The sequence below is a fragment of the Heptranchias perlo genome, chromosome 3, assembly GCF_035084215.1.
Source record: "Heptranchias perlo isolate sHepPer1 chromosome 3, sHepPer1.hap1, whole genome shotgun sequence".
In the NCBI taxonomy this organism is placed as follows: domain Eukaryota; kingdom Metazoa; phylum Chordata; class Chondrichthyes; order Hexanchiformes; family Hexanchidae; genus Heptranchias; species Heptranchias perlo.
This window is the reverse complement of record NC_090327.1, coordinates 60,592,529-60,605,342: the sequence shown is the minus strand read 5'-3', so window position 1 is coordinate 60,605,342 and position 12,814 is coordinate 60,592,529. Positions and strand designations below refer to the sequence as shown.

At 43.7% G+C, this 12,814-nt stretch overlaps 1 protein-coding gene across 2 annotated transcripts in view; it reads left to right on the top strand.

Annotated features, from left to right (window-relative positions):
* prkdc (protein kinase, DNA-activated, catalytic subunit) overlaps window positions 1-12,814 on the top strand; it is a 253,759-nt gene that overhangs the window by 171,262 nt on the left and 69,683 nt on the right. For both annotated transcript variants that reach the window (XM_067979911.1, XM_067979910.1), the window contains exons 60-65: window positions 145-257; window positions 3,582-3,713; window positions 4,513-4,692; window positions 9,395-9,603; window positions 10,691-10,829; window positions 11,637-11,825. In XM_067979911.1, the coding sequence (XP_067836012.1) occupies window positions 145-257; window positions 3,582-3,713; window positions 4,513-4,692; window positions 9,395-9,603; window positions 10,691-10,829; window positions 11,637-11,825 (962 nt within the window). The remainder of the gene's footprint in view (window positions 1-144; window positions 258-3,581; window positions 3,714-4,512; window positions 4,693-9,394; window positions 9,604-10,690; window positions 10,830-11,636; window positions 11,826-12,814) is intronic.

Genomic DNA, 12,814 nt, shown 5'->3' with positions numbered 1-12,814 from the left:
ATACATCCGATACAGCCACAGAAGAAAAAGGAAGCTGATGGGAGAAACAAAGACAACATCAGGAAGACATACAATTTTTAATCTATTTTTGTTTGTGAGCAATGCCACGGGTGATTAACTAGTGGGTTTTTTGCATTACAATAGTAGCTGACCAGAGGGCGGACATCCAACGTCTGAGGCGGCGATTCCTCAAAGATAGAGAGAAAGAGAGCCTAATCTTTGTCAGAAAGAGCATCCAGGAAAAGCATCTTGCAAAGGTAAATCTGCGTAACTTTTTTTTGAAAGTACCTCATAAGACCCCTAATTTGTTACCAAAACATGTGTTTACTTCACTGCTATCCCCTCATAGTGTCTACAGCCACCACTGTTTACATCATAGGATGAACTCAGAAATAGGGTTGCTTTTCTATTTTTAAAAAAAACATATTATCCACTGGGACAATCTAATATAGTGCAGCAAACATTTGATGCACTATAATATGTTAGATCAAGATCTGTTATCACAAAAATGTTTATGAATATTGTGCATAATCTATAAACAATTCAAAAAAAGATGAAGGCAGGTTGATTTGAATTATATCTACAGAAATTCTGCATTAGCTGGTTAAGCCAGTAACCATTGAAACTATGGACCTTTATATTGTGCTGCCAATGACATTGAAATGAGCTTCATTACAGGTAATGGTCTGTCTCAAGAAATTCATTTTTGAACATAGTAGTTTACATCTACGGGCTTTAAAGCATCAGCTTGGATTACTTATTGCTCTTCCAAGTTTCTCCCATGTGAGTTGGTTACCTCAAGTCCAGCTACAAATTTCCTGTAATGTTTCAAGAATACTCCAGAACAATACCAGATCTCAAGTACCAAGTCTTAGCTGGTGTTGCTCCAACAGTAACTTTGCTATATTTGGTGTGCAAGATCAGAGTCCCTGGGCCCGATTTTAGCAGGGCTGCGGGTTCTCGGCGGATGGGCTAGCGGGCGCATGGGTAACGCGCCCGGTGAAATTAGTGGGTTTCCTGCGCGATCGTAGCAGGCAAACCACTAATTGGATCCACTTACCTGCTCCTCCGGGTTCCCCGCTGCTGATCTGTGCGTCGGGCGGGCTGCACATGCGCAGTAAGATCTGTCAGCTGGAGGCGCTCTATTTAAAGGGGCAGTCCTCCACTGACAGATGCTGCAACCAATAGCAAAGATGACTGCATGTAGCAGCCCAGGGGGAAGGCTGCTCCCAGTTTAATGATGCCTCACCCCAGGTATCAATACATGGGGTGAGGAGGAGGGGGAGGACAGAGATCTTCCACCCGGCGGGCAGGAGGAAGCGGCCCGCCTCCGCCACCAGGAAGGCCTGGCTCGAGGTGGCAGAGGGGGTCACCCGTGCCACCAACATATCGCCCACATGCACACAGTGCAGGAGGCGGTCCAATGACCTCAGTCGGTCAGCCACAGTGAGTACGCGTAGTCTTTCCCCTACACTCCGTCTGCCACATCACTGCCCCCACCCCACATCTCCTTCGGCACTGCCAACACTACTCTGTCACATCACCCCTCATACCCACTCAAACCCCATCCTCATCTTAACTGCACCTACTCACCTCGCCAGTACTCACCCCGCCACTACCATGCAACCCAATCCTCATACAATCTCATGGCTCTATCCCATACTCACCCTCTCGTGCATCTCTCTCATCTCTCTCACAGCCAGCCTCACTCAACCTGCCACCACCTGTGCTGCAGCCACAGGGCATGCATCACATATGTGCAGTAGGCAGCATAAGGCAAACGTGTCGTGAGCATGAAGGGGATGCACAAGGGTGTTTGAGGGTTTGTCATGGTTGTAACTTATATTGAATTTCAGAACAACTCACATCACACATTATATTGGCACCACTACTGCCATGTCTTCGCGAATCCTGTCCGGTTTGTGCAATAATGCCCGCTCCTGGGTATCACTATGAGGACCCACCACTGATGCCACCCATTATGTCACTGCAGAGTGGGTGTAGGTGTATTTGCAGGGCTCTTCTGCGCAGACGACTGAGAGACATCGTCGATGTCCCCGGTTGCACCCTGGAAGGATGCGGAGGAGAAGTTCGGGAGGACAGTGGTGACTTTGACAGCGACAGGTAGGAAGATGGTGCACGGGCCAGCCAGGAGCAGCTTGGCATGAAAGAGGCTGCAGATGTCCACGGCTACATGTCGAGTGACTCTGAGCTTCCGTGTGCACTGCTGCTCAGAGAGGTCCAGGAGGCTGAGCCTCGGTCTGTGGAACCTGTGGCGAGGGTAGTGCTCTCTGCGGTAGCCCTCCCTCCTGCTGTACAGATGGATGTGTCACAGCACTGTGTTGTGGAGCTCCACGTGTCAGAGGTGGATGGCGAAGCTGGTGAGGCTGGTGATGCTGTTCGCCCTCCGAGGAGGTCATGACTGCAGCTACAGCGGCCCCCATCTGCAAGATGTACATCTGAGGGGGTCCGCAAGGTAGGTACATGTCTCCGGACCCTGGGGTAAGTGTGCAGGTTGGTGACTTTGACCGTCCGGAGGAGGGTGGTGGAGGCCAAACTTTGTCCCAAGTGACGGAGTGGCCTCCTGCAATGGGTGAGGGTCTCGTCTCTTCCACCACCCCCCCCCCCCCCCCCCCCCAACACCTGTCAAATGGACCTTTGCAGCTGCCACAGGCTGACAACTGCAACACGTCCATTCGAACTGGGAGTGTTCCCCCAGTGTGGGAAACAGTCCCATGTTGTTCAAAAATCCCATAGTCCCTTAATCAGGTCAGTTGATGACCTGAAATACCTAACTAAATATTGCCAAGTGGTATCCCGCTGGCTTTAATTGCCTGCGGGATTCCCACCAGCGGGGGCTGCGCGCGCACGCCGGTGTGTCAGCGGGGAACCCGGAAGTGGGCGGGATCGAGGCGGGATCCGGTCCCGCTCCTGGATTTCCCGATTTTCAGGGCCCCCCCGCCGAGAACGCACCCGATAGCGGGTGGTAAAATCGAGCCCCCTGTGTTCACTGATCATGTCTTTTATTGCATGACCAGTGCCATCTTTCTTTTACTGCTACCAAGGGAACAGAAATTCAAAAGTTGCTGAGTTAGGCCTTCAGTTGTTCCAGATACTGTTACACCTCGCTGAAAATGTGTCCCTCGAGGGGAAGTTCGTCGCAGCAATATTTGTAATGAATGCGTTACTGCATTCATGTAAAATTCCTCTGTGCTATTTAATGTTTTTGGTAACCATGTAAAATAATGGGTTGACCAATATATTTAAATATTACACAGACGAACTTCAAACAAATGCAGTAAGTTATTCAGCACAAATACTGATAGGAACAATTTCACCTATTAAGTTTTTAAAGATGAACGAAAGGGCTAGAGAGTACTGAGTACATTTGATTTTAAAACACCCTGCCTGATCATTAATGCTTCTAATTGCAATGATAGAGGTTCACAATTTCAGTTTTTGCTTCACCTCCTAATGAGTATTTACTTTTTGCCTTTGTAAAGTTGGATGTTTGTTTGTTAATCTGGTAAGACAAACCAGCAGGCTAGTTACATCAAATATCACTGAATCTTTTTTTTCAGGAAATGAAAACTGAACAGAAGATGAAACGTGATGCACAGGTCACTCTTTACAGACGTTATCGTGTTGGAGATCTGCCTGACATTCAGATCAAATTCAGCAGTTTAATTGCTCCATTGCAGGCTGTAGCTCAGGTTTGTAAATAAAATCCTAAACAATTTTATCCTCCTGTTCTAAATAAATCTATTTTAGCTGACAAATACTTGCTTATTTTCTTTTGACTAATTTCTTTCTCTACATCTTTACAATTAGCCTGCAACATGTACAATAACTTGGCTTTTATTTTGATTTATGGAATACTTTTTGAGTTTAGTATTTACTCCCCACTGTGTACACCTCAAATAAAGTTCTGCAGAGAAATGACAGATAAATTACCTGTTATGAAAGCTATTTGTCTTCAGGATAACATGTGTGAAAAATTTCCAGCCAGCTCTTAAAGCTGCTTCAATGACTGCAGTCTAGATGCTATGAGTTGCACTTATGGTAATAATAGTGGTAAATAACCAGCAAAATGGTGAGGACTGCCAGATATTGTTTCAGTAACCCTGGAAGGTAAAAAAAAGAGGAAGGTTGAAAAGAAGCCTTTCAGTTTGAATTTACCGTAGATGTTCAAGCTTGTTTGCACTCATGGAACAAGAGCAGTCAGACCCAGCCTACTGAACACTGCCAAACCCTGCTGTTGAGTTTCCATCTTGAATGGAGGGGGCCCAATGTAAATGAGTCTTTGTGTTTCGAATTCTCTGAAGATTGCTATTTGTAGCTGCTCTTTAATAAGTCTTGTTGGAGAGTGAATTCTCAGGGAATAGAATCATACAACACAGAAGGAGGCCATTTGGCCCATCGTGCCTGTGCTGGCTCTTTGGTAAGTCTTGTTGGAGAGCGGATTCTCAGGGTAACTACAGAAATTTACCAGAATTTGTAATTGTTTTGCAGAAAGACCATTCACTTGCTAAACAACTTTTCAGTGCTCTATTTTCTGGAATTCTGGAAGAAGTGAAAAAATCTAAAACAGCTGCTGAAATGAATGGCATTGGAAAAGCACTCATGAAAAATTTTAATTATTTGCTTAGTAGTACAACATTGTGTTTCCCACCATTTGTGACCTGCATTCAGGTAAGGAGAACTGCTACTTAATATAATTACAATTTACTGATTTTGAGATCTGTCTTGGGAGTGGGTAACCTACTGTCAAATGAACTAATTACTATGAACCTTTGTTGGTACTCTGCTGTCAAAAATTTGAATCACAGCTGTTGGAAAATTTTAAAACCTTCTTAAGAATGATTACTGTAATGCAGAATTAGAAGCTGTCAAAATTGGTTAGTTAGCTGTCGGAACCTCACGGCATGCCTTGTTTGTATAATTATTTCATTATGTTGTGTATCAGTTTCTATGCTGAATATACAATTTCTTGCATTGCTATAGTGCTCCTCATGTGCAGTCAGACACTTCAAAGCATTTTACATGAAGGAAGAAAAAGCAGTGGACTAAGCAGGAGGGAAAATAGACCGAGGTTAGGATGGAGTACCAAAGACACAGTAGAAGGGAAGGGTTCTAAGAGATTTTTAAAAACAGGGAGGGAGCTAGCAAGGTGGAGGGAACTTGATAAGGAGTTCCAGATGTCAGGAGTGTAGTGGTTGAATGAGCAGCCACCAGTGGTGAAGTGAAGGACAGGCAGTAACTGGGTGTTAGAGGAGTGGAGGGTGCGAGTGAGGATGTATGGCTGCAAGAGATCATTTAAGGGTAGGGTGGGATTTGGATTTGAAAGTGAGGATGAGAATCCTGAAGTCAACTCACTGGGGCACGATGAGCCAGTGGAGTTTGATGAGGATGCCAGGTGTGTGAGACTTTATGTGGATGAGGATACAGGCTGCAGCATTTTGAATAAGTTGTAACATTGGAGAGTTGAGGTGGGGAAACTGAAGGAAGTGCATTGGAAAAGGCTCAGCTTGGGGTACCTCAGCTGTACGGTGAGGTTTCACACTTCCTGACTCAACCTGACATTGCAGCCAGCAAAATTGAAGAAGTCAAGGCCAGAAGCACATGGGAGGCAAAGAGGAAGGCCTTGTTCTCGTCAAAAAAGAAACTTTGGTTTATCCGAGTCTTGATGTTGGATGGGTAGTTCGAGTGTTGCAACAGCCCATGCTTCTGGATGATATTGATGAAGGATATCATGTAAACAGTAGAGGAAGGGACCAAGGTTGGAGCCTTGATTCCCTCCTTTTCATTATTTACATACTGTTGTGCAGACATGCATGAGAAGAACCAAGAAAGATCAATGCCACGAAGAGGAGAGACACTTGAAGAGCAAAGAGTGGTCGACAGTCGCACAGGATGTTGTTTGTAACTTTGACTAGTAGAGTCCCAGTGTTCTGTGCAGGACAGAAGCTAGATTGGAGGGTGTTGAAAAAGGGATAGGTGGGAATAGGTTTGTGAGGCAACGCCTTCCAGGACTTTGGAAAGAAAGGAAAGGTCGGATATAAGATGGTTGTTAGAATATTGGGGTTTAGGGTGGGTTTCTTTAGAAGGGGGTGATAATGTCAGCCTTGATAGAATTAGGGATTCATGATGTTGGCAGGCATGGGACTGAAGAGATGAAGATGGTTGAGAGGTGAGATGGGAAGTACTTAAAGGAGTGGACATATTTTGTGAATAAGATGAGTGTCTTGAGGGGAAGATGGGGAGAAACTGTAGAGAGTAAAATCAGTGAGATGGAGAGTAGGAGGGAGGGATCGGAGTTGAGGGATAGCCTCAGTTGCCAGTGGCAACTATATGGGTGGTCTTGATTTTGGACATTAGAAGCTCCAGGAACCATAGAAGGTGGGCCGCTTGGCCTATCGGCCCAGAATTTGCTGAAACTTTTTGGCGTAATTACAGCATAAGAGTGGAGTTGCGCCACTTTTTCCAAGGAAATTATCACATAACTGATTTACGCCAAAACGTCACTACGTGTGAATTTCCTCAATCGTTTGTGCTGCTTCCAAAATACATCTATCCAAAATCGTCTGCCGCTTATTTAAATAGCTCCACCCACATGCAAAAGATCAGTTCACACGAGTTTCCTGCATTTATGCCAGCAATGCGCTGGCATAGATTTACACCCAACAGGATCTGAATTGACTTGATATCAGCATAACTGAAGGTGTAACTGCAATTTCAGGTCTAAAACGTAAACATTTTTTTTAGGAAAGAGACACTTTTGTAACTATTCAAGCTCCCTTGTTCAAAAGACCATGTTATTTCCCTCTATATAAATCATTTTAACTGTTAAATAGAAACTGCAGTGTCTGCCCTAAAGTTTTAAACACTTATCCAAGTTTCTCACCAATGCACCATTAACTTATTTAAATGAATATTCAACCTGAATACATAAATTGCAAGATCCAGAGTATTTTCCATAGTGCACATGTGTAATTCCTAAAGAGCAGTGGTTATGAAGTTTCATTTTACCACTTATGTTTTGTAAATAGCTAAAGCACAACTGAGAGTTCTTAGAATTGCAGTGATGGTGAAGATGAAATGGTCCAGTCCGTTCTGGCAGTAGACTGCTGCTCTGGTCAGTCAGTAAGACTGTTTAAGTTTACGCCATGAGGACGAGTTCAGGTGAAAATTAATGACATTGGATGAGGAGTTGCTTAGTGTAGAGGTCAAGATTGGCACAGGAGAGAGAGGATGTGGTGAGGATAATTTCTAGAGGTTTAGATGGACAGTAGATAGAATCTTAAAGGAGAGATAGTTGAGGTGATGGAACATGTTAAGCTGCCTAGGTTCTATTCTTTGGATCTTCCTCCATAAATCTCCACCCTTAAAAATCTCAAAACCCATTTCTTTAACCAAGCTTTCAATCACTCCTAATCTCTTCCTTCCAACTCAAGTCCTTTTTCCTTACACTGTCTTTGGTGAAGCACCTTGGGACATTTTCTTGCATTGAAGATGATATATAAATCCAAGTTGTTGTTGTTAGACAAGGATGTTGATCAATAATTGGCTAAAGGAAAGGAAACCAAGTGTAATTGAGCATTGCTGTAATGTTTAGTAATGTTGCAATATGAAGACAACTGTAAAATTATACAGAAATAAGTACCTTTTTAAAGGTTAGGTAAAAGTAGATAAAATGAAAGTATATATTTTTTCCTGTTTTAATTGGGTTGATTAAACTTAATCTCAATTTGCATTCTAGATCTACCTAAATAGTTATGTGCACTATGGGAAATACTCTGGATCTTGCAATTTATGTATTCAGGTTGAATATTCATTTAAATAAGTTAATCGTGCATTGGTGAGAAACTTGGAAAAGTGTTTAGTGGGGAAAATGCTAGAGTCTATTATAAACGATGTGATAACAGAACACTTGGAGGGCATTAACGGGATTGGACAAAGTCAGCATGGGTTTATGAAAGGGAAATCATGCTTAACAAATCTACTGGAGTTTTTTGAGGATGTAACTAGTAGAATAGATATGGGAGAGCTAGTGGATGTGGTGTACTTGGATTTTTAGAAGGCTTTTGATAAGATCCCACACGAGGTTAGTGTGCAAAATTAAAGCACATGGGATTGGGGGGAATATACTGGCATGGATTGAGAATTGGTTGACAGACAGGAAACAGAGAGTAGGAATAAACGGGTCTTTTTCCGGGTGGCGGGCAGTGACTGGTGGGGTACTGCAGGGATCAGTGCTTGGGCCCCAGCTAGTCACAATATATATCAATGATTTGGATGCGGGAACTAATGTAACATTTCCAAGTTTGCAGATGACACAAAGCTGGGGTGGAATGTGATCTGTGAGGAGGATGCAAAGAGGCTCCAATGTGATTTAGACAAGTTGGGTGAGTGGGCAAGAACATGGCAGATGCAGTATAACGTGGATAAATGTGAGGTTATCCACTTTGGTTGTAAAAACAGAAAGGCAGATTATTATCTGAATGGTGATAGACTGGGAAAAGGGGAGGTGCAACGAGACCTGGGTGTCCTTGTACACCAGTCGCTGAAAGCAAGCATTCAGGTGCAGCAAGCAGTTAGGAAGGCGAATGGTATGTTGGCCTTCATTGCAAGAGGATTTGAGTACAGGAGCAGGGATGTCTTACTGCAGTTATACAGGGCCTTGGTGAGACCACATCTGGAGTATTGTGTGCAGTTTTGGTCTCCTTATCTGAGGAAGGATGTCCTTGCCATGGAGGGAGTGCAACGAAGGTTTACCAGACTGATTCCTGGGACTGACGTATGAGGAGAGATTGGGTCGACGAGGCCTATATTCACTAGAGTTTAGAAGAATGAGAGGCGATCTCGTTGAAACATATAAATTCTAACAGGACTAGACAGACTAGGTGCAGGGAGGATGTTCCCGATGGCTGGGGAGTCCAGAACCAGGGGTCACAGTCTCAGGATACGGGGTATGCCATTTAGAACCGAGATGAGGAGAAATTTCTTCACTCAGAGGGTGGTGAACCTGTGGAATTCTCTACCACAAAAGGCAGTGGAGGCCAAGTCATTAGATGTATTCAAGAAGGAGATAGATATATTTCTTAATGCTAAATGGATCAAGGGATATGGGGGAAAAAGCGGGAACAGGGTATTGAGTTAGACGATCAGCCATGATCATTTTGAATGGCGGAGCCGGCCCGAAGGACTAAATGGCCTACTCTTGCTCCTATTTTCTATGTTTCTATGTTGTCCTTGGGTAAGTTGTGCTTTTGCCTGCTTTATGTATTATTATAGAAATAAAGTGATCAGTTTGATTATAGTTGCTTGTTCGATTAAATAACATAGGTTTTGATGTATTGCACTGTACCAGTACTTCTCTGCCTTGTTTTACAAGGATATGAGTCGTCAGCACACAGATCTGCTGAATCTTGATCCCTCTATTGTAAGCTCAACTGCCTTAGCCAGTTTACAACAGCCAATGGGAATTCTGCTTCTGGAGCTGAGTTTAATCCACCACACCCCTCCAGAAGAACCTCCAGCGAAGAGAGCACGAGGCATGAACCAGCTGCCTCCCGACACCGCCCGATGGGTACAGCTGGCTAAGTGAGTCTCTGCATGATTAATAAAATAGTAAAAGTGCCTGTTTTAAACATGATGTGGAGATGCCGGTGATGGACTGGGGTGGACAAATGTAAGGAGTCGCACAACACCAGGTTATAGTCCAACAGCTTTATTTGAAATCACAAGCTTTCGGAGCTTTGCTCCTTCGTCAGGTGAAGTGAAGAGATGCATATAGGCACAGCATATATAGTCAGAGAACAATGCCTGGTGATTACAGATAATCTTTCTAACTGCCTTTTATCATACCTCGGCAGAGAGATAATCACAGCAATCAAAGGAGTGAATGGTGTTCAAACAGGTTAGTCAGGGAAACATTACATCCAAGAATACTGAGGTGGGGTCATAAGGGTTCAAATGTAGCAGATGCTGGGGTTTGTATTAAAAACACCGGGATCTTGGGTTTATGTCACGCTACATGTAACCCCACCTGACGTAGAGTCATCCAGACTCAAGTCGTAGTTGGCTTGTTCTCCATACACAGATGCGGCCGGACCTGCTGCGATTTCCAGCAAAAAAGTTATGTGTTTTTAATACAAACCCCAGCATCTGCTATATTTGACCCCTTACGACCCCACCTCAGTATTCTTGGATGTAATGTTTCCCTGACTAACCTGTTTGAACACCATTCACTCCTTTGATTGCTGTGATTATCTCTCTGCCGAGGTGTGATAAAAGGCAGTTAGAAAGATTATCTGTAATCACCAGACATTATTCTCTGACTATATAAGCTGTGCCTATATGCATCTCTTCACTTCACCTGACGAAGGAGCAAAGCTCCGAAAGCTTGTGATTTCAAATAAAGCTATTGGACTATAACCTGGTGTTGTGCGACTCCTTACATTTGTTTTAAACATATACTTTTCCTTGTTATTTGCCTTTTCCTCCTTCCTCATCCAAAGGCACTATCTCGCCAAAGTACTTTTGTGTGAGTCTAGATTTTAAGTGTCGGTAGGCTATTCAGCTCTCTCATCAGCTTGTTGTGATGCATCTACCCACCGAGCCACAATGATAATGCAAACAATTATTTAAAGTTAAACCTCAGACTGTTTTAACTTTGATCTTTTTGCAGGTTGTACCGATCGCTAGGGGATTATGATGTCCTGCGTGGCATCTTCAGTGAAAAACTTGGTACAAAGTCAATCACTCAAAAAGCACTATTGGCAGAAGCAAAAAGCGATTATGCTGAGGCTGTACAGTTATATGATCAGGTAAAAGTGGTTGTGAGAATGCCAACAATTTGACCTGTGAGATAACAGTGCTGCCCTCCCTGTTCCAAAGATATAGATAGAAGAGTCATCTGTTCTCCGATGTCACTATACTCAAAAGTTGTGATTTTAGCATAATGAATGGAATATGTTTGTGTACGTTGGGGGCCAGTTACATATTATTTACGCCACAGCAGTGAAACAGTGGATTGTAAGCATAGCTTTTTTTTTTGTTCACTAGATGTGGGCAACACCAGTAAGGCTGCATTTATTGCCTATCCCCAATTGTACTGACAAGGTGGTGATGAGCTTTCTTTAACCTTGTGGTGATGGTGCTCCCACAATGGCATTAGATAGAGAGTTCCAGGATATTGACCCAGCGATGATAAGGGATATATGTCCAAGTCAGAATCATGTGTGACTTGGAAGGGAACTTGTTCTGGGAGCACCATCACCTCCATTATTGCTTGTCCGTCTCCATGGTAGAGGATTTTTGCCTGTTTGTCAATATTTTGGTTTACGTGAAAGGTAAATTGGGGGACAAATTCATGGATTGCTTTTATTAATATTCATCCAATGACTCTAGTAAAAATCAAAGTAAAATTGGGGTAGGCATTTCTTACATGGTGTCTGTATGAATATTTTTATATCCCCTGGCAGAGTCTTTAACTTGAAAGTATCTAGTAATTTTGCCGCCTTTGTTATAGGACAGCAGTTCCTTTTCTCGCTTTGTTTCTGCAGGTAAATAGTAACGGGAGCATTCCATGAATTGTATTGTAATATCTTTAACCTGCTATTATAATTTGGCAGGCCCTGAATACCGAAGAGTGGGTGAACGGAAACCCCACAGATGCAGAGAAAGATTTTTGGGATATTGCAGCCCTGGAGTGTTATAGTCACCTGACCGAATGGAAGTCACTGGAATACTGTTCCACTGTCAACATCAGTGACAAAACACCTGCAGATTTAGAGGAGATATGGACTGACCCTTTCTATCAGGTGAGCAAAGGTGTTTCAAGTTTTGAGCACCATCGACTTCAGATATGTTCAGTATAGGTTGGAGATTCAGTGCCCAGTGAAATCCAATGGAAGTCTCTTAGGAGAGGAAGCCTTGCCTCCAGGAGCCTTTTTATAAAAGTCAGAATCCAAAAATTATGGTTAACATTAGCACCCTTTTGTTTTGTTTGATGTGTTCATTTGCGTTGTTCAAAATGTTACTGAGCACACACACGTACCAAAAATTGAACAGCAATATATATGGTGAACCAACCCTTTGCCACAGTATGTCGGTTTCACTACTTCCATAAATCTTTCTTCATTCAGTAATGGTGGCCATGAAACTTCCGGATTGTCGTAAAAACCCATCTGGTTCACTAATGTCCTTTAGGGAAGGAAACCTGCCATCCTTACCCGGTCTGGTCTATATGTGACTCCAGACCCACAGCAATGTGTTTGATTCTTAATTGCCCTCTGAAATGGCCTAGTAAGCCACTCAGTTGTAAAATCTTGCTTAAAAAAAGTCACAATAAGAATAAAACCGGACGGACCACTAGGCACCGGACACGACAAAGGCAAACCAAGCCCAGTCGACCCTGCAAAGTCCTTCTCACTAACATCTGAGGACTTGTGCCAAAATTGGGAGAGCTGTCCCACAGACTAGTCAAGCAACAGCCTGACATAGCCATACTCACAGAATCATACCTTTCAGCCAATGTCCCAGACTCTTCCATCACCATCCCTGGCTATGTCCTGTCCCACCGGCAGGACAGACCCACCAGAGGTGGCGGTACAGTGATATACAGTCAGGAGGGAGTGGCCCTGGAAGTCCTCAACATTGACTCTGGACCCCATGAAATCTCATGGCATCAGGTCAAACATGGGCAAGGAAACCTCCTGCTGATTACCACCTACCGCCCTCCCTCAGGTGATGAAGCAGTCCTCCTCCATGTTGAACACCACTTGGAGGAAGCACTGAGGGTAGCAAGGGC